Below are 27146 nucleotides of genomic sequence, written 5' to 3' on the forward strand. Positions count from 1 at the left end.
ATTGCTATTTCTTCCTTCCTTCCTTCCTTCCTTCCTTCCTTCCTTCCTTCCTTCCTTCCTTCCTTCCTTCCTTCCTTCCTTCCTTCCTTCCTCCCCCACTCCCTTTCTTCTGTGTTGGCACAGTGGCTAGTATTGCAGTCTAATTCTTCCAAATGCCAGAAGTTCGATTCTCACCAGCTCAGGGTTGACTCAGCCTTCCATCCTTCTGAGGTTGGTAAAATAAGGACCCAAAATTGTTGAGGGCAATATGCTAACTGTGTGAACCATCTAGAGAAGGCTGTAAAGCATTGTAAAGTGGTATATAAGTCTGCTATTGCTATTGGCTTTATTTAAAGCACTGCCTAAATCCACGTAGGGCTGATGTGTTACTTTGGGTGTTGGCGGATTGTTGCGAGAGTTTGATTTTTCAGCAGCGAGAAAGATGATGTGAAAAGACTTTGGTCTCTTCCCTCTGTGAGTACATTTTTTCAAGCTTTTCCATCTCAGGATAACAGGTGCTTTCTCTTCTACATTTCCCCTTGGAGGGCCTGATTCTGGCCAAGCCAGGATCAAAGAAAGTAACGCAGTGAAAGCTGATTCCTTGAAGCCTGTCTAATTTGGCTGAAGGATATCTTGATGAAGAAGCAGGGAAGGTCACCCCAGCTAATCCTAGGTATTATTTTCAGGAAAAGATGAATGTGTCTATGTCACTCATGAGGTCAGGGCAGTGGAGATAGAGGAGGTGAGAAGGATGCTCTTCAGTGTCTCTGCTGTCCCACAAGATGAGTCGTACCAGGTCTTTGTGGTGAACATGAAGCTATATTTTCAACCCTGCTCCTCTGTCTCCGGCCCTTCCTCGTTGATTTAAATAGAAACAGCGTGAGAGCTTGCAATTATATTGCGGAAATAAAATAGATGAGGGTTAATTTTGAAGGTCTGAAAAGACAATACCTGAAGGAGAATATCAGAGCCTGAGATGATCAACTTCTACTAAGTTTTTGGTTATCACGGAGAACCCTGATGGCATCTGGCGCTGAGGGTGCCATTCTCTCCTTCTTGATGTTTAGCAACTGGTTTCTTATTTTCTTCATGAATTTTAATTGCAAACTAAATTGCTTACGTTCATGCGTCCCGCTTAATAAAACTTGCCTGGTGGATATTTTCACCTCTCTGGCTAATTCTACTTATGCATTCCTGCTGTCAAGAAGTAGTTATTTTTCGAAGCAGGTAGAAGGCCTGCTGGCAGCCTCATAATGAAAATAATTTTTGAAAGAGAAGAAAGAAGGAGGAGGGGAAGGAGGGAGAGGAGGGGGAGGAGGAGAGGAGGAGGAAGAAGGAGAGAGGAGAAGAAGAAGAGGAGGGAAGAAGAGAGAAAAAGAGGAGGAGGAGAAGAAAAAGAAAAAGAAGAAGAAAAAGAAGAAAGAAGAAAGAAGAAGAAGAAAGAAAGAAGAAAGTAGTATGACACATAAATAGCTTTTCACTCCCTCACCTGGTTAGACAGGTATATTTTTGGGTGTGGAGCACCTTCTATAATTAAGCAGGATTCCTTGATGCCTTTTGTAATATCTCTTTGCCTGTCTTCTCTCTGGCACTACCTGTATAATCTAGGTGTTTCCTTCTCCTCCCCATTTTCCAGGTGTGGCATTTAGGTAATGCTTTCCCTGCCTTCCTTTTTCATTCCTCGCTGGGATCAAGGCCTGAGAACTTGACTGTTTCTGTATTAAAGGCGCAAGTTAGGCTGCCGTTTGATTCTTCTATCCTTCACAGAGCTGTGGAGAGGGAGCCAGAAACCCAACGCAGGGGGATAAAGACCCACGAGATGGAAACGCCAAGAACAAACGGGACCACAGGCAAGCAGGAGGAAGCCAAGACCCCCACTTCGCCCAAGAAAGAGATGGAAGAAGGGAAGAAATCCAGCAGTCCAAACAAAGCTGAGAAAGAAGCCAACAAAAACAATGTGGCACCAAACCAGGAGACAACCCAACTCAAGAATGCTATGTATGCTGGAAATGACTGGAAGAGACCCATCATCCAATTTGTGGAGTCGTCTGATGAGAAGAGGTCAACCTACTTCAACATGGACCTCGCGGATGCCAAGAAGTCAGGTTTTCCCGCCGTGGGGGAAGCTCGGAGGTCCCAGGTCACTTTTCCCGAGCGGGGAGATTTGAGGAAGCCCCTGTTCAACGTGGAGACCAAGAAAGCTTTCGGCGGCGAAGGAGAAGGGAAGAAGTCAATGTTCTCCAGTGGGCAGATTGCAGATCTAAGAAAACCCATCATCACCTTGGGGGAAACCGGAGAGACCAAGAGGACCAACTTCAACCGGGTCGGTAGGGTACCTACTGGAAGACCCCGGGTGGTTCTGGAAGAGGTCCTTTGCGACTCTTGCATCGACAACAAGCAGAAGGCGGTGAAGTCCTGCCTGGTGTGCCAAGCCAGCTTCTGCGAGCTTCACCTGAAGCCCCACTTCGAAGGGGCAGCTTTCCGAGACCATCAGCTCCTGGATCCCATCAAAGACTTTGAAGCCAGGAAATGTCCCATTCATGGCAAGACCATGGAGCTTTTCTGCCAGACTGACCAAGTCTGCATCTGTTACCTTTGCATGTTCCAAGAACACAAGAATCACACCACCGTGACGGTGGAGATTGAGAAATCGGGAAAGGAGGTATTGTAATTTTTCCTTTTGGCCTACGGTTTTAACCCGACTTTCGCTTTCTTTCCTCACCCCAGTTCTTCCAAGGAAGCATTTTTACCCACCCGGGACCAAATAACCTAGGTTGAATGCTAAGTGGTAGTTAGCCAGTTAGCTTTCCTGTCTCTGGGCTCTACAAAGAGCTAATTGACCTGGCCATATCCATCCCTGAATTGCTCAAGGTGCGCTGATTTCTACCTGGGCCTGGTGACATGGCTTGCATCTAGAAGCATTTCATTCCAGGTAATTTTACCCTGGGTGAACGGTGGCTTCGGCTTGTCCTCCTTCTCAAAGGGTGCCTTGAGGCTGCCGTCGCCATGCAGAGGACATGCCCGTGCGAGCCAAACCTGGTTTTCAGGAAGAAAGGCGGCCAGGGCTCGCTTTTATTTAAGCCAGTTAATACGCGGTTCTTGCCGCAAAGATCCTGAGCTGAAGTTATGACCCTTGGGTTGAGGTGGAGGGAAATGGGGTGGATTTTAGACAGCGTAGAGTTGCTTAAAACCGGAACCTCTTTGGAAAGGTACCAGCAATGTTTCGGGTGGGTTTACAAAGAAGTTGGTGGGAGACAATAACTCGGCTTGAAGAGATATGTAGAGTTTTAGCAAGGACTGAATAAATAGAAAGTAGGTTTTTTTCCAATATTCCATGCCATGCCATGCCATCCCTTCCCTTCCCCTTCCTCTTCCCCTTCCTCTTCCTCTTCCCCTCCATTCCCTTCTCTTCCCCTTCGTCCCTTCCCTTCCTTCCCTTCCCCTCCCCTCCCTTCCCTTTCCCTTCCCTTCCCTTTCTTTTCCTTTCCTTTCCCTTTTTCCCTTCCCTTCCCCTCCCCCTTCCATTCCCCTCCATTCCCTTCCCTTCCCTTCTCTTCCCTTCCCTTCCTTCCCTTCCCCTCCACTCCCCTCCCCTTCCCTTCCCATTCCCTTCCCTTTCCCTCCCTTCCCTTTCTGTCATCTCTCCTCCCCTCCCCTCCCCTCCCCTCCCTTTCCCTTTCCCTTTCCCTTCCCTTTCTTTTCCTTTCCTTTCCCTTCCCTTTTTCTCCTTCCCTTCCCCTCATCATCCCGAAGAATCCTCTTGCAACCTCTGGGTTTCAAATGTGAAACATTCAACTTGCATAGGACAGAGGAGCCATGCATATAATATTCATTTGTGAAAAGATGGTTGGGGGAAAAAAAATCTCATTCCCCCTTAATCCCTGCAGAGATAATCTACTGTGGACTAATTATTACTTTGACCTCTCGGCCAAAATACGCACCACTGGAAAAATAATTCCATTTTTTTTTAAAGTAACGATTATGATTATGATTATGGCTCAAATCATGAAAGACCCCATAACTTGCTTTTATTTATCCCCATATCCGTAACCCCCTTCCCCCAAACCTGCTTGCAAGGCCTCCGCCCAAGGAGGCATGCTGGGACTTGATTCTTGCTGGATTGTTCTGGAAATCTATCGGTTGATAACGCAGATATGGACGGCGGGGGGGGGGGGAAGCATGGGTTGTTTTTCGCTTCATCCCATCTTGAAATCCACACGAGGGACATTTCCGCGAGCATCACCGCAAGCTGCTTGAGTGAGAGGTGCTTGAGAGGAGGAAATAATTTTCGGTTTCAGTGCTTCGTTCACGACGAGAGGCAACATGCTTGAACCACTTTAAAACAATCACAGAGTAGATCTCAGCATGCGCCGTAAAGCCACAAGTATTCAAATTACGTCTTTCTTTCTTTCTTTCTTTCTTTCTTTCTTTCTTTCTTTCTTTCTTTCTTTCTTTCTTTCTTTCTTTTTTTTTCACTTTCTTCTCACGTTAACATTTTCCGAATTGGCAGATGATCTGAGCGTCTCATTCTTTCTCTCCCCTCTTTTCTCTCGTCCCGTTTGATTCTTAACAACGGCCCAGTTGAGAACCAGCCCACGCAGATGCATTTTAGGTATGGGGTATACCAGAGCCAAGGTGGCGCAGTGGTTAAATGCAGCACTGCAGGCTACTGCTAGATCAGCAGTTCAGCGGTTCAAATCTCACCGGCTCAGGGTTGACTCAGCCTTCCATCCTTCCGAGGTGGGTAAAATGAGGACCCAGATTGTTGGGGGCGATATGCTGACTCTCTGTAAACCGCTTAGAGAGGGCTGAAAGCCCTATGAAGCGGTATATAAGTCTATTGCTATTGCGATTGCTATTGCTATACGTTGGGCAGCTTTAAGGGGGCTTCATATCTTTTAAAGCAAGCACCTGCTTTAAATTGGATAACCTAGAACTATGCCGATTAAGGGCTGACCTAAGTGTGTAGTACACACAATTGTCTGCTACCACATCCTATCTGTCAATGACTACTTCAACTTCAAAAATACTCGGGCAAACAATAGATAGAAACTCAAGGTAAACTGTTCCAAACTCAATTGCAGGAAATACGACTTCAGCAACAGAGGGGTCAACGCCTGGAATGCTCTACCTGACTCTGTTGTTACATCCTCAAATCCCCATAGCTTCAGCCTCAAACTGTCTACTGTTGACCTCACCCCATTCCTAAGAGGTCTGTAAGGGGCTGTGCATAAGTGCACCAGTGTAGCTATTGTCTCTGTCCCACTGTCCTTGTTTATTTGTACTCATTTCCTCTGTTCATGCCCATGTTTATACTTATACCTGTTATCTCGTACATGCTCAACAAACTAAATAAATAAATCTCCAACCTTGGCAACTGAAAGACCTGTGGACTTCAGCTCCCAGAATTGAAGTCCACAAGTCTTAAAAGTTGCCAAATTTGGAGACCCTGGCTTTAAAGAACCCATTTCTCTAGGCTTCGGTTGACTTGGCCTCAGATTCGGTTCGCTGGCAATTTATTTAGTAAGCCACAGTTAAAGAAGCTGGTTTGTAGTACGACCCGTGAACCCATTGACCCACTTGTGAAAAACCCATAAGTGTTTGCAATTCCACCAGACTTTTTCCTTTTCCGTCTTGTCGTCAGTGATGGATGCTTTAAGGATTAGGAGAGGCAAATTACTCCAATTTGCTTGAATCTGGCAGGATTACACGGATTTTGGAGTCTCGTGGATGGCAGAGGAAGCATTTAAAAAAGTGTCATGTTACTATACCAACCCAACTTACATTTGAAACATTTGTTGGTTTCTTTTTGCCTTTTTTCCCATCCTTGTGGAGTGACTAACCTCCTTTGAGTTTTAAAAAGCTTTCAGCTCCACTCATTTAAAGGAACACTGAATAGAATAGAATGGAATGGAGTGGAGTGGAGTGGAATGGAATAGAATAGAATAGAATATGAATTATGAATAGAATAGAATATGGAATGGAATATGAATTATGAATAGAATATGGAATGAATATGAATTATTATTTTTGTTTATTATTATTATTATTATTATTATTATTATTATTATTATTATTATTAATGATAATAAATTATTATTTGTTTAGCAGAGTGATGGCGTTGAGAAAAAACTGTTTTTGTGTCTAATTGTTCTGGTGTGCCATGCCCTATAGCATCGTTTTGAGGGTAGGAGTTGAAACAATTTGTGTCCAGGATGTGAGGGGTCTGTAGATATTTTCACAGCCCTCTTTTTGACTCGTGCAGCGTCCAGGTCCTCAATGGAAGGCAGCTAATGGAAGTTTTAAAAACTCTTCCCCTCCTCTTTTTCTCTCTTTTCTCCTCCTCCTCCTCCTCCTCCTCCTCCTCCTCCTCCTCCTCCTCCTCCTCCTCCTCCTCCTCCTCCTCCTCCTCTCCTCTTCTTCTTCTTCTTCTTCTTCTTCTTCTTCTTCTCCCTCCTCCTCCTCCTTTAAAAACTGCTAAAATATGACAAATCCTTAAGAACACACCCATTTCTTTATATAGCAAAGAAATTGTAGTACAAATCTGGCCAAATTTCATTTGACGGAGAAGTTTCAGATTTCCCCTCCTGCCCCTACATGTACTGCTAGTAGGTACACCTACGTGGTTTAGTCATGCACTTCTAAACAAGCCAGGGCTCTCTACCTGTGGTGGACAATCTTATGTGGCTGTGGGGCACACACCAGGGAGGGGAAGGTGTTGATCACGCTGGCTAGACCTACAATGTAAATATCTCACTCACATCTAGCTTCGCCCAGCCTATTACTCATGGTTAATTGAACCTCAATTTGCTGAATTAATCCAAGATGCTGGGTTCACACACCACCCTGAACATTCAGCTTGAATCAAGCGTTGCCCAACCCAGCTGGTTGCCTAGTTCTGAGATGGACGGACTCCGTTTCTAGCGGGACCAGGATTTCCTCTATGTTGGGGAATTGGGGGACAAGGACTTTGGGGTGTTTTAAGTTACCAACAGGTTTTTGTTGGAGCTATTTTTAAGAACTATTCAACTTTCTAACTTAGTCAGAACACCATGTCAATGATTTAACAGAATAACAGAGTGGGAAGGGACCTTGGAGGTCTCCTAGTCCAACCCCCTGCTCAAGCAGGAGACCCTACACCATTTCAGACAAGTAAGTTGCCCGATCTCTTTTTAAAAGTTTCCACAACTTCTGGAGGCAAGTTGTTCCACTGGTTGATGTGTCCTAACTGTCAGGAAATTCCTCCTTAGTCCTAGGTTGCTCCTCTCCTTGATTAGTTTCCATCCGTTGTTTCTTGTCTTGCCTTCAGATGCTTTGGAGAATAGTTTGATCCCCCTCTTCTTTGTGGCAGCCCCTCAAATATTGGAAGACTGCCATCATGTCTCCCCTAGTCCTTCTTTTCATTAGGCTAAACAACCTAAACATCCTTGAACCATTCATCATAATAAACAACATTGAACTGAAACAAATCGAATAGCAGATTTGGAAGGGACCTTGGAGGTCTTCTAGTCCAACCTCTTGCTCAAACAGGAGACTCTATGTTTTGAGACAAGTGGATGTCCAGTCTCTTCTTCAATGCCTCCAGTGATGGAGCACCAGATCCAAGTCATTCCACTGGTTGCTTGTTCTCACCATTAAGAAGTTTCTTCTTAGTTCTAGGTTGGATCTCCCCTTGATTAATTTCCATCTGTTGCTTCTTGATTCTTTGTAGAGATTTGAACTTAGTTTCCATCATGGTCCATCATGGGGTTGTTGTGTTGCATGAAGCAGACCCCAATGTTTTGGTGATGAAAATTACTTGGAAATTTCATGGAGGACCCTAGATGTGTAGTTTTCGCTCACCTGAGCAACATTCCCAGAGTTATTTTGAGAAAAGAGGAGGAACTTCTACGCAGGGGTTTCTGCAGACGGATCGACAAAGTTAAAATGATCTCAGCAATGGCATGATGTGATGCCCCGATCCATTTTTATTTGTCAGAGTCTATAACAAGACTGGAGGCTTCAATAGCATGGTCATAGCTAACTTCTTTGTGATTTTTATACACAATATAAACACTGTGGATGTCATTTTTTTTTAGATTTGCTTTTGGGGAAGGATGGGGACAAATATAGAGCCGAAGTGGCGCAGTGGTTAAATGCAGCACTGCAGGCTACTTCAGCTGACTGCAGTTCTGCAGTTCGGCTGTTCAAATCTCACCGGCTCAAGGTTGACTCAGCCTTCCATCCTTCCGAGGTGGGTAAAATGAGGACCCGGATTGTTGTTGGGGGCAAAATGCTGACTCTGTAAACCGCTTAGATAGGGCTGAAAGCCTTATGAAGCGGTATATAAGTCTAACTGCTATTGCTAAATGTCAAGATAATGCTTACGGAAAAGGAAATCCATGCAGCATCATAATCATGAATGAAGGCAAATACATGTATCCCAAATTAATGTTGCAGCTTCCAATCTGGGTCGGCCACCAAGACCAGAAGTTTAGTCTTTCAAACTTTCAGATTTGTGCTGGAGCCCAACCTCAGGGAATGTGTCTCTCTCTCTCCAGAATCTGTGGGGTTTTTTTTTTTTTTGGCTCTTCTGTACATAGAATATGAACTGAAGAAGCTTCTTGGATGAGAAGCAAAACATCTTCCAGGAAAAACAGAGAAAGTCCAGGTGACTTTTGAAACCATGACCTGGATGACTGAGAATCTCCATCACTCAAAACAGACATTCTGGTGAGAGAGAATTCCCCTGAAGATGGACTTCAGAGTCCAACATCTCAGAAGACTAAAACTCTGGTCTTGGTGGCCAACTCACATGGGATCCTGTGTCCTAAATTAGCCTGTTGACTCTCCACCCCACCCCCACCCCCCAAATTTCTCAACCTGGGCTACTTTGAGGTGGGTGGGGAATTCGGTGACTTGAAGTCCACCCATCTTAAAGTGGGCCAGGTTGAGTAACGTTGCAAAGGCTCTCCAATTTCTGGGCTGCAGAAGGGAGGACAAAGAGCTGGAAGGCCACAAAAGGTTTTGGAAAGAGGACCAGGGCGATGTGGGAATGTGTAGGCGGGAGGCCGTCAGGGTAGCAATTAAAAAAGAATTAAGTAATTGCACAGAAGGGAGAGAGAAAGAGAGATCTCGAATTTCTGGTTCCCCAACAACAAAAAGAGAGGCCCTCGCTTGGCCAGGCGCTGGGGACGATGACCCAGCAAAGGCAGCTGCGGAAGTTGCATTTTTAGGTAATTGGAGAAAATGATTCAAACACCCCAAAGGAGCTGAATGAATGAAATAGAAATGAAAGAGTATCCCTTTCTCTTCTCTTCCCCCAACTTCTTCTTCCAAAGCAACTGGCTCAACCGAGGGCTCCTTAAGCAAGGAGGATTTGGCCACTGGGGAACTTGGAACAGAATTATGGTTGTTGTAGTCCAATGCCCTTGTTGAATGTTGGTAGACTGTCTAGTGGAGCGAATAGAAATCTCTCTCCCTCCCTCTCCCTCTCTCTCTTCCTCCCTCTCTCCTTCCTTGCCTCTATCTCCCTCTCTCTTCTCTCTACCCCTGTTTCTCCCTCCCCTCCCCTCACTCCCTCCTTCTCCTCCTCTGTCTCTCCCCTCCCTCTCCTCCTTTTTCTCTTGTTCTCCCTCTCTCCCTCCCCCTCCCTCTCTCTCCTTCTCCCTCTCTCTGTCTCCCCACTCCCCTCTTTCTCTCGCTCTCCCTCTCTCGCTCTCTGTCCCCCTCTCTCTTCCTCCCTCTCTCCTTCCTTCCCTCCCTCTTCCTCCCTCCTTCCTTGCCTCTATAAGCCCTCTCTAAGCAGTTTACAGAGTCAGCATATTGCCCCAAACAACAATACGGGTCCTCATTTTACCCACCTCGGAAGGATGGAAGGCTGAGTCAACCCTGAGCCAGTGAGATTTGAACAGCCGAACTGCAGAACTGCAGTCAGCTGAAGTAGCCTGCAGTGCTGCATTTAACCACTGCGCCACCTTGGCTCTATCTAAGATGGGAATCTGAATAAATGCACAAGGTAGAAAACAGCAGTGTCTCTAACAGGTGTACGTGGGGAAGGTGATGGACGATACAAGAAGGGACGTGGTGTTTGGAAGTGGTTTAAGCCATCATTTCTGGGTTCACTGACAAATGCACGCTCGACAAAAGCGCACCGACAAAACTGCGGTGAGAAAACCGCGAGGTCAAAATCGCGTCCACAGAAGGGCGCCGACAAATGCGTGCCGACAAAAGCACGCCAACAAATAACGTGAAAATAACGTAATAACCCTAACCCTAACCCTAACCCTAACCCTAACCCTAACCCTAACCCTAACCCTAACCCTAACCCTAACCCTAACCCTAACCCTAACCCTAACCCTAACCCTAACCCTAACCCTAACCCTAACCCTTACCCTTACCCTAACCCTAACCCTAACCCTTACCTTAACCCTAATTGCGGTTTTGTGGGTGTGGTTTTGTCGGCGCTCTTTTGTGGGAGCGCTTTCAACGTCACGGTTTTGTCGCCGCGGTTTTGTCACCGCGGTTTTGTCGCCGCGGTTTTGTCGAGCGCGCATTTGACGGGTCACGCATTTCTGGCTTGGGGACGTGGATGAAGTGGGTCCATGATGGCTTTGTTGACTAAGCCACATGGGGCTAAATTGTGCTCATTGGTATGAGGATGACAATTCCCATGACTTATGGACTCGCATCGTATGCTAAGCTGCCCATAGACAAATGCCGTTATTTGCACTCCCTGTGGTTTCTCCAGACACATTTATTGAACCAAATACTTTTATAGGTCATTTACTTATTGCAAGTGCTTTTTTGCCATTTCAGGGGGGAAAAAAGCATTAAAATGAATCTAAATGGTCTACATAATAGAACAGTTATATGAAATGAGCCAATGGTGGCGCAGTGGCTAGAGTGCAGTACTGCAGCCTACTTCTGCTGACTGCCGGCCGCCTGCAATTCAGCAGTTCAAATCTCACCAGGCTCAAGGTTGACTCAGCCTTCCATCCTCCCAAGGTCGGCAAAATGAAGACCCAAATTGAGGCTGACTCTGTAAACCACTTAGAGAGGGCTGTAAAGCAGTATATAAATCTAATAAGTGCTATTGCTATTGCTAAATGTATGAATGCCTGTTGAACAAGCCATGGTTAAAACAAACAGGATCATGGGATGGCTGAATTAAATCCTGGGCCTGCTCACACATTTGTAAGCCGCTTAATCTATTGCGTAACCAACGGTTGTGAGGTCCATAAACCAAAATTAATCAAACATGGCTTAGTGTGACATGTCAAGTCAATAGGATTTCAATTTGGCCGACTTATCTCCAATCTCTTTGATATATTCCACACTCTTGAACTAGGCCAGGAGTTGGATTCCCCCCCCCCCTCCACCTTGGTAATGTCCCATTTGGTCCTTATTCATCCTTTCTAATATCTCTGAATTTAGTTACAATCCTCACAGCAGTTAGAATTGTACGTTTTCCCAGCAAACACACCTGGTGAACAATAGGTTGTTTTTAGTGCAAACTACTTTTGGGGCGAAATGGTTTCGAGTTGTAAATTGGGAGACATCAGTTTTCCGGAAAACAAGTTCCTTGTAGTGATGAAAACCTCTAATATTAGATTTCCTTGTTTTTCCTCCTTCCTCAATTTAAGAGGCTGAAATGGTTCCTACAAAACTACACACACACACACACACACACACACACACACACACACACACCCATTAGAGAATCCAGCAGAGCAGAAATCTGAAGCTAAGTGCAATATTTTAGAGCAACTAAGAAAACAGAAAACTGAGCTTCAAAGCAATGCTTAGAAGGGGAAAAAAATCCAAAACTAACAGAAAAATATTTTCATTTCCATCTTATTTTGAAAATAAGATGCCGTAGAATGCCGGAACGTTTATAGTGGCTCCAATGATGATTTCATCCCATTTCGGAATATCTGAAAATGATATGGAAAGATTTGGCTTTTAGACAACTTTTTTACCTCCATTCATTCCTTCAGGAAATTCATTCATGGAATGGAAGGGACGTGGCGGCTCAGTGGCCAAGACGCTGAGCTTGTCGATCAGAAAGGTTGGCAGTTTGGAAGTTCGAATCCCCAGCGCTGCGTAACGGAGTGAGCTCCCCTTACTTGTCCCAGCTTCTGCCAACCTAGCAGCTCGAAAGCACGTAAAAATGCAAGTAGAAAAATAGGGACCACTTTCGGTGAGAAGCTAACAGCGTTTGGTGCGCCTTCGGCATTGAGTCATGCCGGCCTCATGATCATGGAGAGGTCTTTGGACAGCGCTGGCTCTTCAGCTTTGAAATGAAGATGGCACCGCCCCCTAGAGTTGGGAATGACTAGCACATATGTGCGTGGGGAAGCTTTACTTTTACCTATTCATTCATGCACCATTAATTATTGGTCTCTTGCCTTGATCAAGGTAGAAATGAAATATGTGACAATAGTAGCATTCATTTTCTTGGAGGTGCTGCCTCTTTATGATTCCTTACACTCTTGTATATTATTTGCTGCTTCTGTGCTCAAAGGCCACTTATTCAGGAAGACACCTGTTAAAACCTGTGTGAAATAGGCATGCCAGATACCTCCTACTTTGTCCTTCACCCACGGAGGATCCCTCTCCAAAGCTTGTGAACCAACACTATACCCCCGAGTGTTGCCTTGTCTTTAGAAGAATGGTAAGCCAACAGCTGACGTGCATGCCAAGGCTAGGTCACCTGATGTTCTCAAGAAGAACGGAGCTCCAGTTCCCACGATGGTGCTGTGTGAACACACCCTGGGAATCTGGCTAGAAAGAAATTCAATCCCGGTGAATTGCTGGGAGGAATTTCAAAGGCGGCCATTTTCTGCATCTCTTTGGGTTTCAGGAGGACCTCACGTGATCTTGCCGAAATCTCCTGCAAGGCCTGCTCATATATCTTCCCCGTTCTGGAACATGGCAGCCTGGAGAAGGCACATGCAAAGCTTACAGGCATTTGGGAGCACACCAAGAACTTTTCTGAGCACCAACCAGCACTAAGCATTGGCTGGCAGTCCAGATGGCTAATCTTGGTTTCTGCATGCAGCAGATCTGCCTGTTTAACTAATCAAAGCGTTGACTGACTTCTAACCTTGCTGGTCCTCCCTCCTAATATATTCCAGATCTAATTATATGATACTGTGGCCAAGTTTCACTGAGATGGCTGGACTGATTCTTAATCAGCTGCTCTTCTCTATTTCTAGGGATGAATTAACAGGGAGTTCTTGAAGATGGCCATTTCTGGGCTATTTGAGATTTACTCCTAACTATTCCCTTAAACCAGTGGTTCCCCACTTGGCAACTTTAAGACTTGTGGACTTCAACTCCCAGAATTCTCCAGCCAGCTCTGTGGACTTCAACTCCCAGAATTCTCCAGCCAGCTCTGCTGGCTGGAGAATTCTGGGAGTTGAAGTCCACAAGTCTTAAAGTTGCCAAGTTTGGGAACCACTGCCTTAAACCTTCTGCAGAAGGTCCATTTGCTTAGTCTTCTTCTGCAACGTGTTTTGCCTAGGACAAACACAAGCTTGTCCAATGTGGCAACTGAATGGTGCCTGGTCCCATTTCCCGCCCCCCCTTCTCACCTTTGTTGTCTATAGTGGATAAGAAAAAGACACCATACAACAAGCCACTCTGTGCAAAGCTTCTTCTCAGGTCATCTAGGGAGGACAGGAGAGGTGAAAGGACGCCATGGAGAAGGAGAGAAATCCAAGAAGCTGGGAAACTATTCATCCTAAGCTTTCAGAGACAAAGCTTCAAATCTGTTTCCACAATAGGTCTTCTGAAGTAGGAACCCAACTATTTGGAAGCTCATTTTCCCTAACCTACATCGTCTTGAGGGACATGGTGGCTCAGTGGCGAAGATGCTGAGCTTGTTAATCAGAAGGTCAGCAGCTCAGCGGTTTGCATCCCTAGCACCACATAGCGGAGTGAGCTCCCGTGACTTGTCCGAGTTTCTGCCAAAATAGCAGTTCGAAAGCATGTAAAAATGCAAGTAGAAAAATAGGGACCACCTTTGGTGGGAAGGTAACAGCATTCTGTGTGCCTTTGGTGTTTAGTCATGCCGGCCACATGACCAAGGAGATGTCTTCGGACAGCGCTGGCTCTCAGCTTTGAAATGGAGATGAGCACCATCCCCTAGAGATGGGAACGATTAGCACATATGTGCGAGGGGAACTTTTACCTTTACATCGTCTTGAATCTGTGCAACTTCAGTGTGTAAATGACGTTCAAAAGCAGGGACATTGTTGATACCTCCACAGAGCCAATCGTCAAACAAGACTGGATATGTAGAATTGTAGCCTAGGATGGAACCTATATACCTCTTACAGGTGAGACAAATCCTTGGGTGCTGATAGAAGTCATGGTCATTGGTCGTTTTGATGCTACAGAAAGATTCCAGGTTGAAGAAGGTTGTTCCGGAGTAAACATTGGACACACCCATTCAAACATGAGAGATCAGTGTTTTGCAATCTTGGCAAATTGAAAGTGAGTAGAGTTCAACTTCCAAAATTCTCAGCAATGGCTAGGCATCCAGTTATATGACTTGGAAATCACCAAGGTTGGGAAAACCTTCCCTAGATAGATCTTGAAGATAGCTTGAGAATAGGCAGATGCTGGGACGGTGCAGGCACTCCTCATGCTTCCTGTCTTCTCCCCAACATGTGTATCTTTGGGCCGTTCGGAAACCTGTAGCAACGCAGTTGCAGAAAATCCACCGTGTCATTCCCAAGCTAGGGTTCAGAGCATATTGAATGTGTAAATGATATGTAATTACATCAAGGGAGTGAATGAGAACATTGCTTGTGTTTGAAGGATGAGTAACACTTCTTTCCCAGATGGAGGAGAGCAGTGGTTTGAGAGCACTTTTGTTCAACTCAAGAGTGGTTCTACCCAGGGTGGAGGGGGAACCACTCTGTGATATTTGAAGAGCTTGGTTTCCAAGAGAGTTGTTATTGTGCTCCAGAGAGTTTCAGGTAAATGAGTATTATTAAGAAAGGACCTGAAGGACAATCTCATCACTTCAACAGCTCTATTGGAGAGAGAGACATCTTCATTATGTGGAATTGTGATGAAAGAAGGCACCAACTGTGTTGTCTCTCTTTCTTTTCTATGGAGATGTTCCCAAGAGAAGGTCCTTGGGTCAGAAAGAATTATTTGTGAACGATGGCCTGGGAGAAAGTTGTTAAAACTGGAACGACACAAGGCCTCACCAATAAAACATGCGTACATTTCACCATCTCCCTGCTGCGTGCCTCCAGCCATAGTTTTTGTTGTTCTTGTTAGTTGCGTCTGATCCATCGTGGCTGCATGGACAATGTTCCTCCAGGCCTTCCTGTCCTCTACCATCCTCTGGAGTCCATTTAAGTTCACGCCAACTGCTTTGGTGACTCCATCCAGCCACCTCATTCTCTGCCATCTCCTCCTTCTTTTGGCCTCCATCGTTCCCAGCATGAGGCTCTTCACCAGGGAGTCCTTCCTTCTCAACATGTGGCCAAAATATTTGAATTTCATCTTCTGGAACTGGCCCTTCTAAAGAGCAGTCAGGGTTGATCTCCTCTAGGACTGACCGGTTTGATGGCCTTGCAGTCCAAGGGACTCGCAGGAATCTTCTCCAGCACCAGAGTTCAAAGGCCTCCATTCTTTTGCTCTCAGCCTTCCTTATGGTCCAACCTTCACAGCCATCCATTGCAACTGGGAAAACCATCACCTTGACTGTCTATGCTTTTTACTATGCTGTGATGTCTATGCTTTTTACTATGCTGTCTAGAGTTGCCAGGAGCAAACATCTTCTGGTTTCTTAGCTGCATTCCCCATTTGCGGTGATCTTGGAGCCCAGGGAAATAAAATTGGTCACTACCTCCATGATCTTAGTTTTCTTAATGTTGAGTTTCAACCCAACTTTTGCAGTCTCCTTCTTCACCCACAACAAAAGGCTCTTTAGCCCTAATTAAGACTGCCCCAATTAATCCATTATACAAGCCTGACCCTGGAGTCAGTAGAAGTTCTACCTTCTGAAGCAGAAGTTAGAAGAGATTATTTCTTAGTCCTGGAGCAGGCCATCAGAATCAAAGTGAGATTCCACCCGACATGATCAGGACCAAGTTTAGACTTCCATGGAGCTTCACAGGGCCCCCAGGTGTCCCTTCTGTTTTTTTTTCTTTACACGTGGAAAGTGTCAGGATTAGCTGGAAGGGAGACCCTGTATTAATACTTCCATTCTGTCCACAATTTATTTGCACAGTTTTTAATAATCCCTTCTTCTTATGCGCTTCACTGGTTTTTTTTTCCTCGCTGGTTCACATGTTGTAGAAAAAACAGGACACGCAAGCCAGCTCTTCAGGGAAGGAATAGTTTATTTGCGCAGGTTCATAGCAAAGAATAAATGGCCTGAACAATGAGCGACAGGCAGGAAATCCCTTATATAGTTTATCGCTTTCAGATAAAGCCATCTGCTAGTTTTGGATACACCCCTCAAGATTTGCCCCTGAGTGACAGCAATATTATGTCTACAGGAAGTAATAATACATAGTCAGCCAACGGTCAACTATAGCACACATTTGGGGAAGTAAATTGTGTCTTTCCAGACAGATTTTACAGTCAACCCAGCAGATACATTAAAATAGAGACTTTTGCTTCAGCAGTTTTCATGTGCATACTTCCTAAAAGCAAACATTTGCAATTTCTATATATGAACAGTTAAAGCTTAATATCACGAGACTCTATGGTAGTGGATCTGGATACTTGAGAGACCGCCTCCTGCCAATTACCTCCACATGACCTATTAGATCTCACCGGTTAGGCCTCCTCCGAGTCCCATCTGCCGGTCAATGTCGACTGGCAACTACGCGGAGGAGAGCCTTCTCGGTAGCAGCTCCGACCCTGTGGAACGATCTCCCTGTGGAAATTCATACCCTCACCACCCTCCAGACCTTCCGCACAGCCCTCAGAACCTGGCTATCCCGTCAGGCCTGGTGTTAAGACTACAACCCGCCCGAATAGTATGAATGTTGTGTTTTAATTATGTATTTGTCTTATATGTTAAAAGTCTGTCTCCCCCCCCCCTTTTAAGTTGTAAGCCGCCCTGAGTCCCCCCAGGGAAAAGGGCGGCATATAAATAAACTTTAAATCAAATCAAATCAAATCTAGTTTGGTTCAGGCTTGAGGCCTGCTTTGGTTCAGCCTGCCACCTCACACACATCTGACAAAGTCATAACGTTGGGTAAGTAACCCCAACTCATTATGGCACCCCAGAACAGGATGGTTACAATCTGCTCAACAAACCTTTCTTTAAAACTCCTGCCTAGATTGGAAGGATGCCAGCCGTTGCAATGTCTCCTCTGCGTGCTCCTATTGTGCATTATTTTGCCTTTCACACCTCCTATAAGAGGATAAGTCATTCAAGTGCTTTGACTGTTAATGGGAATCAGGGTGCAAACCGCTTGTGCAGTGACGGAGCATGGAAGAAGAGGAGACTTTCTTGTAACCTGAAATATAGTCCCTCCTCCTTCCTCAACTGCCTCTTGCACCTCAAAAATAATAAGACCTCCCCGAAAATAAGGCCAAGTGCTTATTTCGGGGGTCGAAAGAAAACAAGGCTCTGTCTTATTTTCAGGGAAACACAGTAGCTATTAGTCTATACACCAGCTCTCAACAAAAGCATTTTGATATATATATATTTTTGCAAACAGACAAGAAATGTGAGAAAAGGCACTCTCATTAATGGTGTCAGGGTTGCTTCAGGCAGGCCGAATTTTGCAAGTCGTCCAAATGAGTGAGAAACGTTTTTTTTTTCAACCCATCCCATCCCTATCTTAAGGGAGAAGCTTTCAAATATTGCCTTTTATGCTCCTGCCAAGGCATCGTCTGATCCAAGATAGAAAAGAGAAGGTGCTTGGCTTGGAGATCTGAAGTCTGGAAAGGTCCCCATCCTGAGCTGATCCAACTTTTGAAGGGCCTTGGGCCACCTGAAGAGGGATGGGTGGAGACTATGAAAACAAGGTGCTACCAGCAGGAGCTCGGTCAAGGCCCAGCATTAAGCGGCCTGTAATTTAATTTCCATGCAAATTAAATTATGTTAATTTCATACAGTTCACATGATTACCCTCCGTGCCTTTCATCTCTTTTTCCTCTCCTGCCAAATTAAAAATTACAATGAAGCAACTTTTGGAGTGGTTCCTGGGGGGCGGTCAGGTGCAGCCTCGGGGACCCGTGCAGCTGAAGCAAAACCTGATCCATTCCTTCAGCAAAAGTTGGGATGTTACCTGAGGCTGGAAGGCCTGATTTGCATGGAGGAGGTGAATGCCGTAAGTGAAGCCCGAGCGCTAATGAATTAATTAGCTATGGCATACGAAACGGCACCTCCTCCTTTATACAAAGTGCATTTCTGTACATCATGAACAAAGCCGATCGTTGGCCTTCAGATATTCAATTTGAGCTCCTCAGGAACCAACTACATGTGTCTCTAAATCAGGGGTGGGTTTCAACCGGTTCGCGGCGATCCCCACGAACTGGTTGGTCGGCGAACCCAGAAGTAAGTAACTTCCGGGAATGGCGAAGGGCCCACCTGCCCACCCGCGCTCCTTACCGGTCTTTGAAGGCTTCTGCGCTTCCACGCAGGCACATGGCACATACAGCACCTGCGTGATTCTCCACAAGCAGCTGGATGGCACATACAGCGCCTGCGCAATTCTCCGTGAGCAGCTGGAGCATCGCGCAGGCACTAAGATGCATGCGTGAATTGCACGCACGAGGACGCCGCTGCCCCCGTTCCAACCAAAGCGGTTGGAACAGGATTAGCAACCCACCACTGCTCGAAATGGATGCTGGACTGTATCAACTTTGTTGGTGCAACGTGTTGGCTTGTCAGTGAATCCAGGGGTTCATTTGGAAGTGAATACCGTAATTTTCGGAGTATAAGACGCAACAGAGTATACTGTAAGACGCACCAAGGTTTTGAAGAGGCAAATAAAAAAAAAGTTTTTGCACTCTGCAGATCTCCCCAAAATGGCCCATTTTTTTCACAAAAACAGGTCCATTTTTGTCAAAAAAAGGGCACACATAGCTTTTAGGAGGCTTATAGAGTGCTCCTGGGGACTAGGGGGTCAAAATGAGCAAAAAATGTCCTGTTTTTCTATCATTTTTGCCCTCCCCAGCCCTCAGGAGCACTCTGGAGGCTCTGCATGGCCATTTTTGCAAAGAGGGGTGGGGTTTCAGGAGGCCAAAAATTCTGTATTCAGTGTATAAGATGCACCCAGATTATCAGCCTCTTTTTTGAGGGAAAAAGGTGCATCTTATACTCCAAAAATACGCTACATAGAACTGACATGGGACTGAGTGTTAACAGGGTATACATCCAGGGGTGAAATGCTACCGGTTTGCATTGGTTCGCACAAACCAGTAGGGACGATTGTCATTGGTTCCGTGAACTGGTAGTCAAAAAAAAATTTCCGATGATCGCGCAGCTCTGTGAGCCATTTGTTCATCGGAAGTTATTTTTTTTAGCTTTTTAAAGCATTTTTTCCCTTCTCGTTTCTCCTTCTCCTCCTCCCCGCTCACCCCATTCCCTTCTGGCACTGATGATGTTCCCTAGTTGGGTCATGAAATGTCTGTAAACAAACAATCCAGCTCAGAGAGCTCCCGGGACTCCACAGTTCAACAACCCCTGAGCCATAAATATTCTCTCCTAAGGTCCTTCGTGTGTTAGGAAACTGTCACTTGGCTCATGGACTTGCCAAGGAACCCATCGCACCTTAAAACGGGGAAGGGGCAGGAGCATGGATGGATTGAGGTCAAGCTCAACAACAGCCTCCCTTTCCCTCCTCTGCCTTCTCTTGAACCCACGCCAGGCCCAAATCCCCAAGCATTGTTGCAACCCTGTTCCTACCAAAGGCATCTCCCGATCAATTGCAACATTAAGGTGACATCACCCGTAATTACACGAAGAAAGCATTTGAGTTGTAAAGGCGCACCCTGGGCACAGTTCTTTGATTCAAGCACAACTGGGGTTTTGAAATCTACTACTTCTCATTGCCCCTCTTGATGAACAAGTCCATTCCTCCCCCTCCCATTTCTTCCCAAGCGATTAATAAAAAAAATATAGATCTGATGGCTTCTAAGCCTCTTTATTCTTCACAGCTTTGCTCGGGGAGCTCAGAGCTTTGGGCTCCACCAGAGAATGATCGGAACGTGGGTGGTTTCCAAGTCCAACTCAGCACCTGCCAAGTAGCGATAGCTGGAGGCACTTGTGATTCGGGGCCAAAGATAGGAGAGTTAACTGGGGCTGTGTGGTTTCATCCCTCTCCTTCTCTCCTTTCTCCTCTAGACCGAACTGTCTTTGCAAAAAGAGCAGCTGCAGCTGAAGATCGTGGAGCTTGACGATGAAGTGGACAAGTGGCACAAGGAGAGAGACCGTATCAAGGTGAGTGTGGTGGCCCCAATGTCCTTCCTCTTCGGCAGTGGTGGGATTCAGCCGGTTCGCACCACTCCGGGAGAACCGGTTGTTAACGTTCTGAGGAGTTTGGTGAACTGGTTGTTGGAAGAAATCATTAGGGCAGAGAACCGGTTGTTAATTTATTTGAATCCCACCACTGCTCTTCGGTCTTCTCGTGGTCGTTAGGGCAGTGGTGGGATTCATATTATTTTTACTACTGGTTCTGTGGGCGCAGATTGGTGAGCATGGCAGGGGAAGGATACTGCAAAATCTCCATTCCCTCCCCAGTCAAAATTTCCGCTACCGGTTCTCCGGAACCTGCTGAATTTCACCCCCGAGATAGGAATGTATCAGTGGTGGATTGCAGGGGGTATGCCCCAGTACACACATACCAGAGCCAGCCCGGAGTATTGGATACCCTCCCGGTATGGTGCTCCGGAGGGCCCACCTGCCCGGCCGAGCTCCTTACTGGAGTTTAAAGGCTTTTGCGCTTCCGTGCATGTACATGGCACATGGTGCATACAGCACCTGCGAGACACTCCGCGGAGCAGCTGGAGCATCATGGAGGCACTTGAATCCATGCACACACTGCACGGGTCCATGAGGACGCTGCCGGCCCCATTCCAACTGTACCGGTTGGAACGGGATTTGCAACCCACCACTGCAGTGTATGTGGTGTCCTGGCATGTGGCAGAACATAGGCCTTACCAACTACCTGCGGACACACCGTGGACAGCCCACAACCCGTTAGTTGATGAGGTCCTCTTCGAACACGAGGGACGAACATCCTTATCCTCATCTCATGGTTTCCCTTGGCTTCCCATTTCGAGTTCGCTTGATACCAATCAGATCGTCCATGGCAACTGAGCCTTGGCCCATGTTGGTTGGGCACCCATCCTACGTCCACATGGTCCTTTGGGGATTTCATGATGCTGCGTCAAGTGCCAGGGAAATCAGACAATCCAGGCAGTTCAAATGAGTATGAAGATTGATTGCAAGCGTAAACTCTCTACAAGAATCCGAACTACTAACAGTCCAAGCAAATTGGCGGTAGATAAATCCATGGAATTCAGGGTGGGATTCAGATCTCTTGTGGGAGCGAAGGTACTCATGACTGATTGCTTGACCCCTCCTTTGGGTTTATCCTGGTCATCTCCTACATGCTGCTTTCTGCTCATCAGCTCCATCAAGGTCTATTTGACCCAGTGCTGAAGCCCCATGGAACTTGGCATGGGTTATTTTCTCTTGGTTGGAAACGCCCACTTCTTCACTCCTTAGTCTCCTCTTTCACCCTAGAGGTGATGGATCCCGAGTGACATCATGCAGAGATGCTACCAATCACTTTTTAATTTGTGCCATGTTGGCTTTTCCCCATGTAGGAACAGGATATAACTGGTTTTGTGGTCCATAACTTTTTTGATAGGCTTTCCCCACCCCAAGTAAGAATTTGCTGCCCTTTAGCTGAAATCCATTTTTCCAAATGATTCACCCCAGAACAATGAAGATTAAATTTGAATCTTTTGCTTCTTCGGGTGTTTGATCTCCCCTCTACTCATACTTCTCTTTATGTTTCCATATCCTTTAATCTTTTTGGTGGGATGTCATTGTTGGTCTTTGACAAACTTGTTCCAGTTTTCTACATGCTTCTTAAGGTGTGGTGCCCAGGACATACCTCTTTCCATGGAATGAGATCTAACCAAAGTAGAATTAATCCAGATCTCTTATTACTATTATTTCCTGTGAATTTTATAATAGTGAAGTCTCTAGTCTGGGGCTATACACACCAGGGGTGGGTTCCTGCCAGTTCTGACCTCTTCTATAGAAGAGGCTCCACAAATCTACCATGCCATTTAGAACCGGATCCAGCTCTCTCTCCCCACCTGTCTGCACCACACTGGCCCTGCCTGCCGCTCACTGATTGGCTGGCTCACCAATCACCCCGCCCACCTCTAAAAGTCCTATCTAAACCTTAAAGTCTTAAAGTTGTCAAGTTTGAACATCCCTGAGCTGAGGTGGCGCAGTGGTTAAATGCAGCACTGCAGGCTACTTCAGCTGACTGCAGTTCTGCAGTTCGGCTGTTCAAATCTCACCGGCTCAAGGTTGACTCAGCCTTCCATCCTTCCGAGGTGGGTAAAATGAGGACCCGGATTGTTGGGGGCAATATGCTGACTCTGTAAACCACTTAGAGAGGGCTGAAAGCCCTATGAAGCGGTATATAAGTCTAACTGCTATTGCTATTGCTATTGCTATTTTCTAAAGGGTTAGGGGTGCAAGGGTCTTGTAACTTGACAGCTTTAAGACTGGCACACTTCAATGCCAGAGTTCCTGAGCCAACATGACAGGAGGAGGAATTCTGGGAGTTGGAGTCCACAGGTCTTAAAGCTGTCAAGTTTGAACACCCCTGGGGTTTTTCCCCCTAAAGGGTTAGGGGTACAAGGGTCTTGTAACTTGACAGCTTTAAGACTTATGTGCTTCAAATGCCAGAGTTTCTGAGCCAACATTTTGGTTGCTAAGCAAGAGTGTTGTTAAGTGAGTTTCACCACATTTTACAAGTTGGCCACGCCCACCCAGTCACATGACTGACAAGCCACTCCCACCCAGTCACATGGCCGGTAAGCCACTCCCACAAAGCAGGCCGCACCTTCAGAAGAGGTTCTAAAAAAATTTGAAACCCACCACTGATACCCACATACCTAAGAATCCTGAATTCACTCACACCCACACATAGGTCCCAGAATTTCACAACATCATCTCTATATGGACTTCTTGTTGGGACCGCAAAGAAACCGTCTGCGTTTGGGGGAGAAATTTAGCAGAAGAAAAAAAGTTCTCAGCAGAAACCTATCCCAACTTGAACGGGGGATGAGAAGCATTACGAATGAACGAGGAAGCCACAAGGGGAGGATTAGTTAGAACTCGGCAGCAAGTCGTGGCATGATTTTGGCAGACAACTTCTGCGGTTTCCCCTTGCTCGGCAAATTAAAAAAATTAAAAATGCAGAGTTCCTTCCCTGGCATTCTTTTTTTTATTTATTTTTATTTTTTTATTAACAAACATGTAAATTACACACAAACACACAAATTAGATGTACACCACATTTATACAATGCAATACAAACAGGAACTTCCTGTTTTTTATAATAGCAATCATCAATTGATACTGCTCACCTTATATTATTTCCCCTTCTATTGTGTTTCATTTGGATTTCACCATTTTAAACCCTCTTATTTTACGCATAACTATTGTTTTTGAGTTTTGTTATATTCTTTCATTGATTTTTATTTCTTTCCTCCATCCACCTATACCATTTATCCCATAGCTGGTAGAATTCTGATTCTTCATTTCCCTGGATTTCTTTAGTTAGTTTATTCATTTTGGCACAGTCCATAATCTTTCTTATTATTTCATCTTCATTTGAAGATGAAATAATTATTTCATCTTCATTTTCAATTTATTTTTCCATTTCTGGGCAAAGGCAATCCTGGTTGCTCTAAGTATATGTAGTATTAAATACTGGATTTCTTTTTTGTATTTCACCTTCCTTGGGATTCTACGCTGCTCAGAAGTGGTTGTTCCAACGAAAGCAGCCAGAACAGTGATTTTTTTTCAGCGAAAAACAGCCGAAAATCAGCTGGCCAGCACATGAATGCACATTGGAGCTGACAGGGCAATGCCTTGCATGCTCTCAGAAATGGTTTCAGGTGCCATCATAGATCTAGAATGTGAAAATGACAAAATTGAAACGACCACCTCTAGATTCTCTATTTATCCAATATTTACCCTGTTTCCCTGAAAATAAGACCTCCCCAGATAATAAGCCCAATCGGGCTTTGGAGCACATTTGCTAAAATAAGCCCTCCTCTGAAAATAAGCCCTCCCCCAAAATATTGCAACACAGCGGCAGCCATGAGGTAAGCATGCTTGCTGCTTCCTGCACCTCAGAAATAATAAGCTCTTGTTTAGATTATATATAAAAATGAAATTTTTCTTGAGTCTGATGAGTGGAGATGTGATATATATATATATATAGTAAATAATTTTTAATTAATTACAATAACATCAAGGAAATGTTAATGGATAATGTTTAATGGGATCTACATGTGCTGGCAGTAGTGGGGGGAATGTTCAGATATTTTATTAATTGATTTCTTTGTTAGAATATGTCACAAAGTATAATATTACAGGAGGTTTATTGAAATTGCTAATAAATGCCAGTAGATAGTTATGTTTTTTAAATATAAAGGGTTTTGGATAAAAAAGCACGTTCAAATAATTTTAGCTGAATGAGAATTGTGATACATTGATGGTAGTAGAATATATGAAGATTCCAGATGTAAATTGTATAAGTCAATATGAAGGAAGTGTATGTAATGATTGTAGTTGAAATGCACAAAAACTATTTGTAACCAATCGACATGCTTTCTACAAGATGCAATGAAAGATGATTCTTTTTTTTATATATTTTGTTTAATTAAAACAATAAAAAACTTTTTCCCCAAAAAAGAGAGAAAATAATTAATAAGCTCCCCGAAAATAAGGCCGTTTATTTCAGGGGTCAAAAGAAAATAAGACCCTGTCTTATTTTCAGGGAAACATGGTAAATACATGACTATGGAAATGAAATTTTGGTGAACCTATTACTGGAAAAAGAAGCTAACATGTTCTTTTATCTGAGAGCCACATTCCAAGAAGTTGCAGTCATTTGCTATTAAGATTACATCCAGTTAAAGATTACACCCCGGCCCTGTGTTTAATAACTTTTCCTGTATGAATACTTTGAAATTATAATTTGAAAGCTACTTTTGGAGATCTCTGGGAATTATGCCCCAAGTCTTCGGGGACTTTGATTTATGGTGAGAATTTTCAGAAAGGATTAAAATCCCTCGGTCTCAAGCGAGGATTTTTCATAAAAAGAGAGGTTCACGTCCTATTCAAAACATAGAACCCTGTCCTAAAGGCAGATCTTAAATTAATAGTTGCTGTGCAATGCCTGTTTCAGATTTTTTTAAAATGGAAAATGGCTTTTCTCTTCTCCCTTTTTGGTTTCGGTCTCCGTTTTAGAATTTTACTGCCAACGAAAAAGCCACGGTAGACCAGCATTTCAAAGAGCTGATCCGTGACATGGAGAAACAGCGGGATGAGGTCAAGGCTGGCCTGGATCACCGGGAGAAGGTGGCGGTGGAGAACATCAAGGAGATCGTGGAGGAACTGGAAGACAGAGTGAAACTGTTGCAGGAGGACAAGGAAACCAGGGAACAGATTGGCCTAATCAGCGACTCTGTGCTCTTCCTACAGGTACAGTTTTCTCGGTTGCTCGGGACAACAACATCCATCAACAAGCATGACTTTCAGCCTGATCAACTGCTAATGGCTTGACTCCATGACACAATCTTCTTAGACCAGGGGTCGGCAACCTTAAACACTCAAAGAGCCACAAACAGAAGCCCCCCCATTCAATTCTGGAGCTGACCAGAAGTCTGGTTTCCCCCCACCACCACCATAGTCTCCTCCTAGTATGGCATCCTTTTTCCTCTGTCCTAACCGAAAGCCCTATCAATTGTAGAGCCAACTGGCAACAGGGAGCCACAGCAGAGGGATGAAAGAGCCACATGCGGCTCCAGAGTCATGGGTTTCTGACCCCTGCCTTAGACTAAGAAAAGCTTCTATTTCCATGTCAATGTGTCTGGTTTTTTTTACCTGGTAGCAATGTTGCCCTCCTACCATTAAAATTGTTGATACATATTAATGGGGATGCATGTTTACTCTGCCTGGCAGTAGGGCAGGATCCACCCGGGATAGCTTTAATAACGTTAATTAGCCAAGGAAGAATTTAATTTGGCTTGCATTTCAGGCAAACCTATCCCATTAAGTATGTGTTGAAATTGGCAGCCTCTTATGTTTTTGCAATATAGCTTGACATTGGAAATGTCTCCTTCTCCTTCTCCTCCTCTCCATCACCAACACCACCTCTCCTCCTTCTCCTTTTTCTTCTCCCCCTCTCCTTCCCCCCTCTTCCCTCTTCCCTCTTCCCTTCCCCTCCCCTCTCTTCTCTCTTCTCCTCCCTTCTCTCTTCCCAGGAATTTGGAGCCATGATGAGAAGCTATGTTATCCCTCCATCTCTGCCAACATATAGCATCTTGCTTGAAGGAGAGAACATGAGTCCAGCAATGGGGATCCTCAGAGATGACCTCCTGAATGTATGCATGAGGCACGTTGAGAAAATCTGCAAGGCAGACCTTAGCAGGAATTTCATTGAGAGGAACCACATGGAAAATGGTAGGGGGAACTGAGAGCGGATGTCCATTCAACTGTGAAAAGGGGCCACCTTGTTCACACAGGTTGGGAGGGGCAAGTAGTTATGGTGAAATCCAGGAGGAAGCATCTGTACCATGTTGATCCATTGTTCCCCATAGCCAGGAGAACATTGTTGAACTTGTACTAGTTAAAAGCGCCTCAGGCAAGCTTGAGGATGATATCATGGGTGGCATCACATCAGTTGGTTTTTTTTTTAATGTAGATCTAGTAATAATCTTTTATTGCTGAGTCTTTCTGCTTTTACCTGTGTTGTGCAATCACTCATAATCCCAGCTAACATTTAACATAATTCTTAGTCAGATTGCTACCCTGAGAATCGCTAGATCACAATTAGGAAAAGAAGAAAAATGCTGAATGCAATTTTGATCTCTCATTTTTGAGATACTTATCTGTAAATTGGAGATAAACATTCACCACCTTGTAAGGG

General features: G+C 45.0%; 1 protein-coding gene across 2 annotated transcripts in view; it reads left to right on the plus strand.

The window, feature by feature from the left end:
* Positions 1-1683: 1683 nt before the first annotated feature.
* The window catches only part of TRIM29 (tripartite motif containing 29), a 45294-nt gene continuing 19831 nt past the window's right edge, over positions 1684-27146 (plus strand). For both annotated transcript variants that reach the window (XM_087703786.1, XM_087703787.1), the window contains exons 1-4: positions 1684-2641; positions 20297-20392; positions 25466-25699; positions 26482-26680. In XM_087703786.1, coding sequence (XP_087559912.1) covers positions 1799-2641; positions 20297-20392; positions 25466-25699; positions 26482-26680 — 1372 coding nt within the window. In that variant the 5' untranslated portion in view covers positions 1684-1798. The remainder of the gene's footprint in view (positions 2642-20296; positions 20393-25465; positions 25700-26481; positions 26681-27146) is intronic.

Source organism: Thamnophis sirtalis, unplaced genomic scaffold (genome assembly GCF_051295495.1).
Source record: "Thamnophis sirtalis isolate CommonGarterSnake01/CBP01778 unplaced genomic scaffold, rThaSir2_p1.2 scaffold_2, whole genome shotgun sequence".
NCBI classification, from domain to species: domain Eukaryota; kingdom Metazoa; phylum Chordata; class Lepidosauria; order Squamata; family Natricidae; genus Thamnophis; species Thamnophis sirtalis.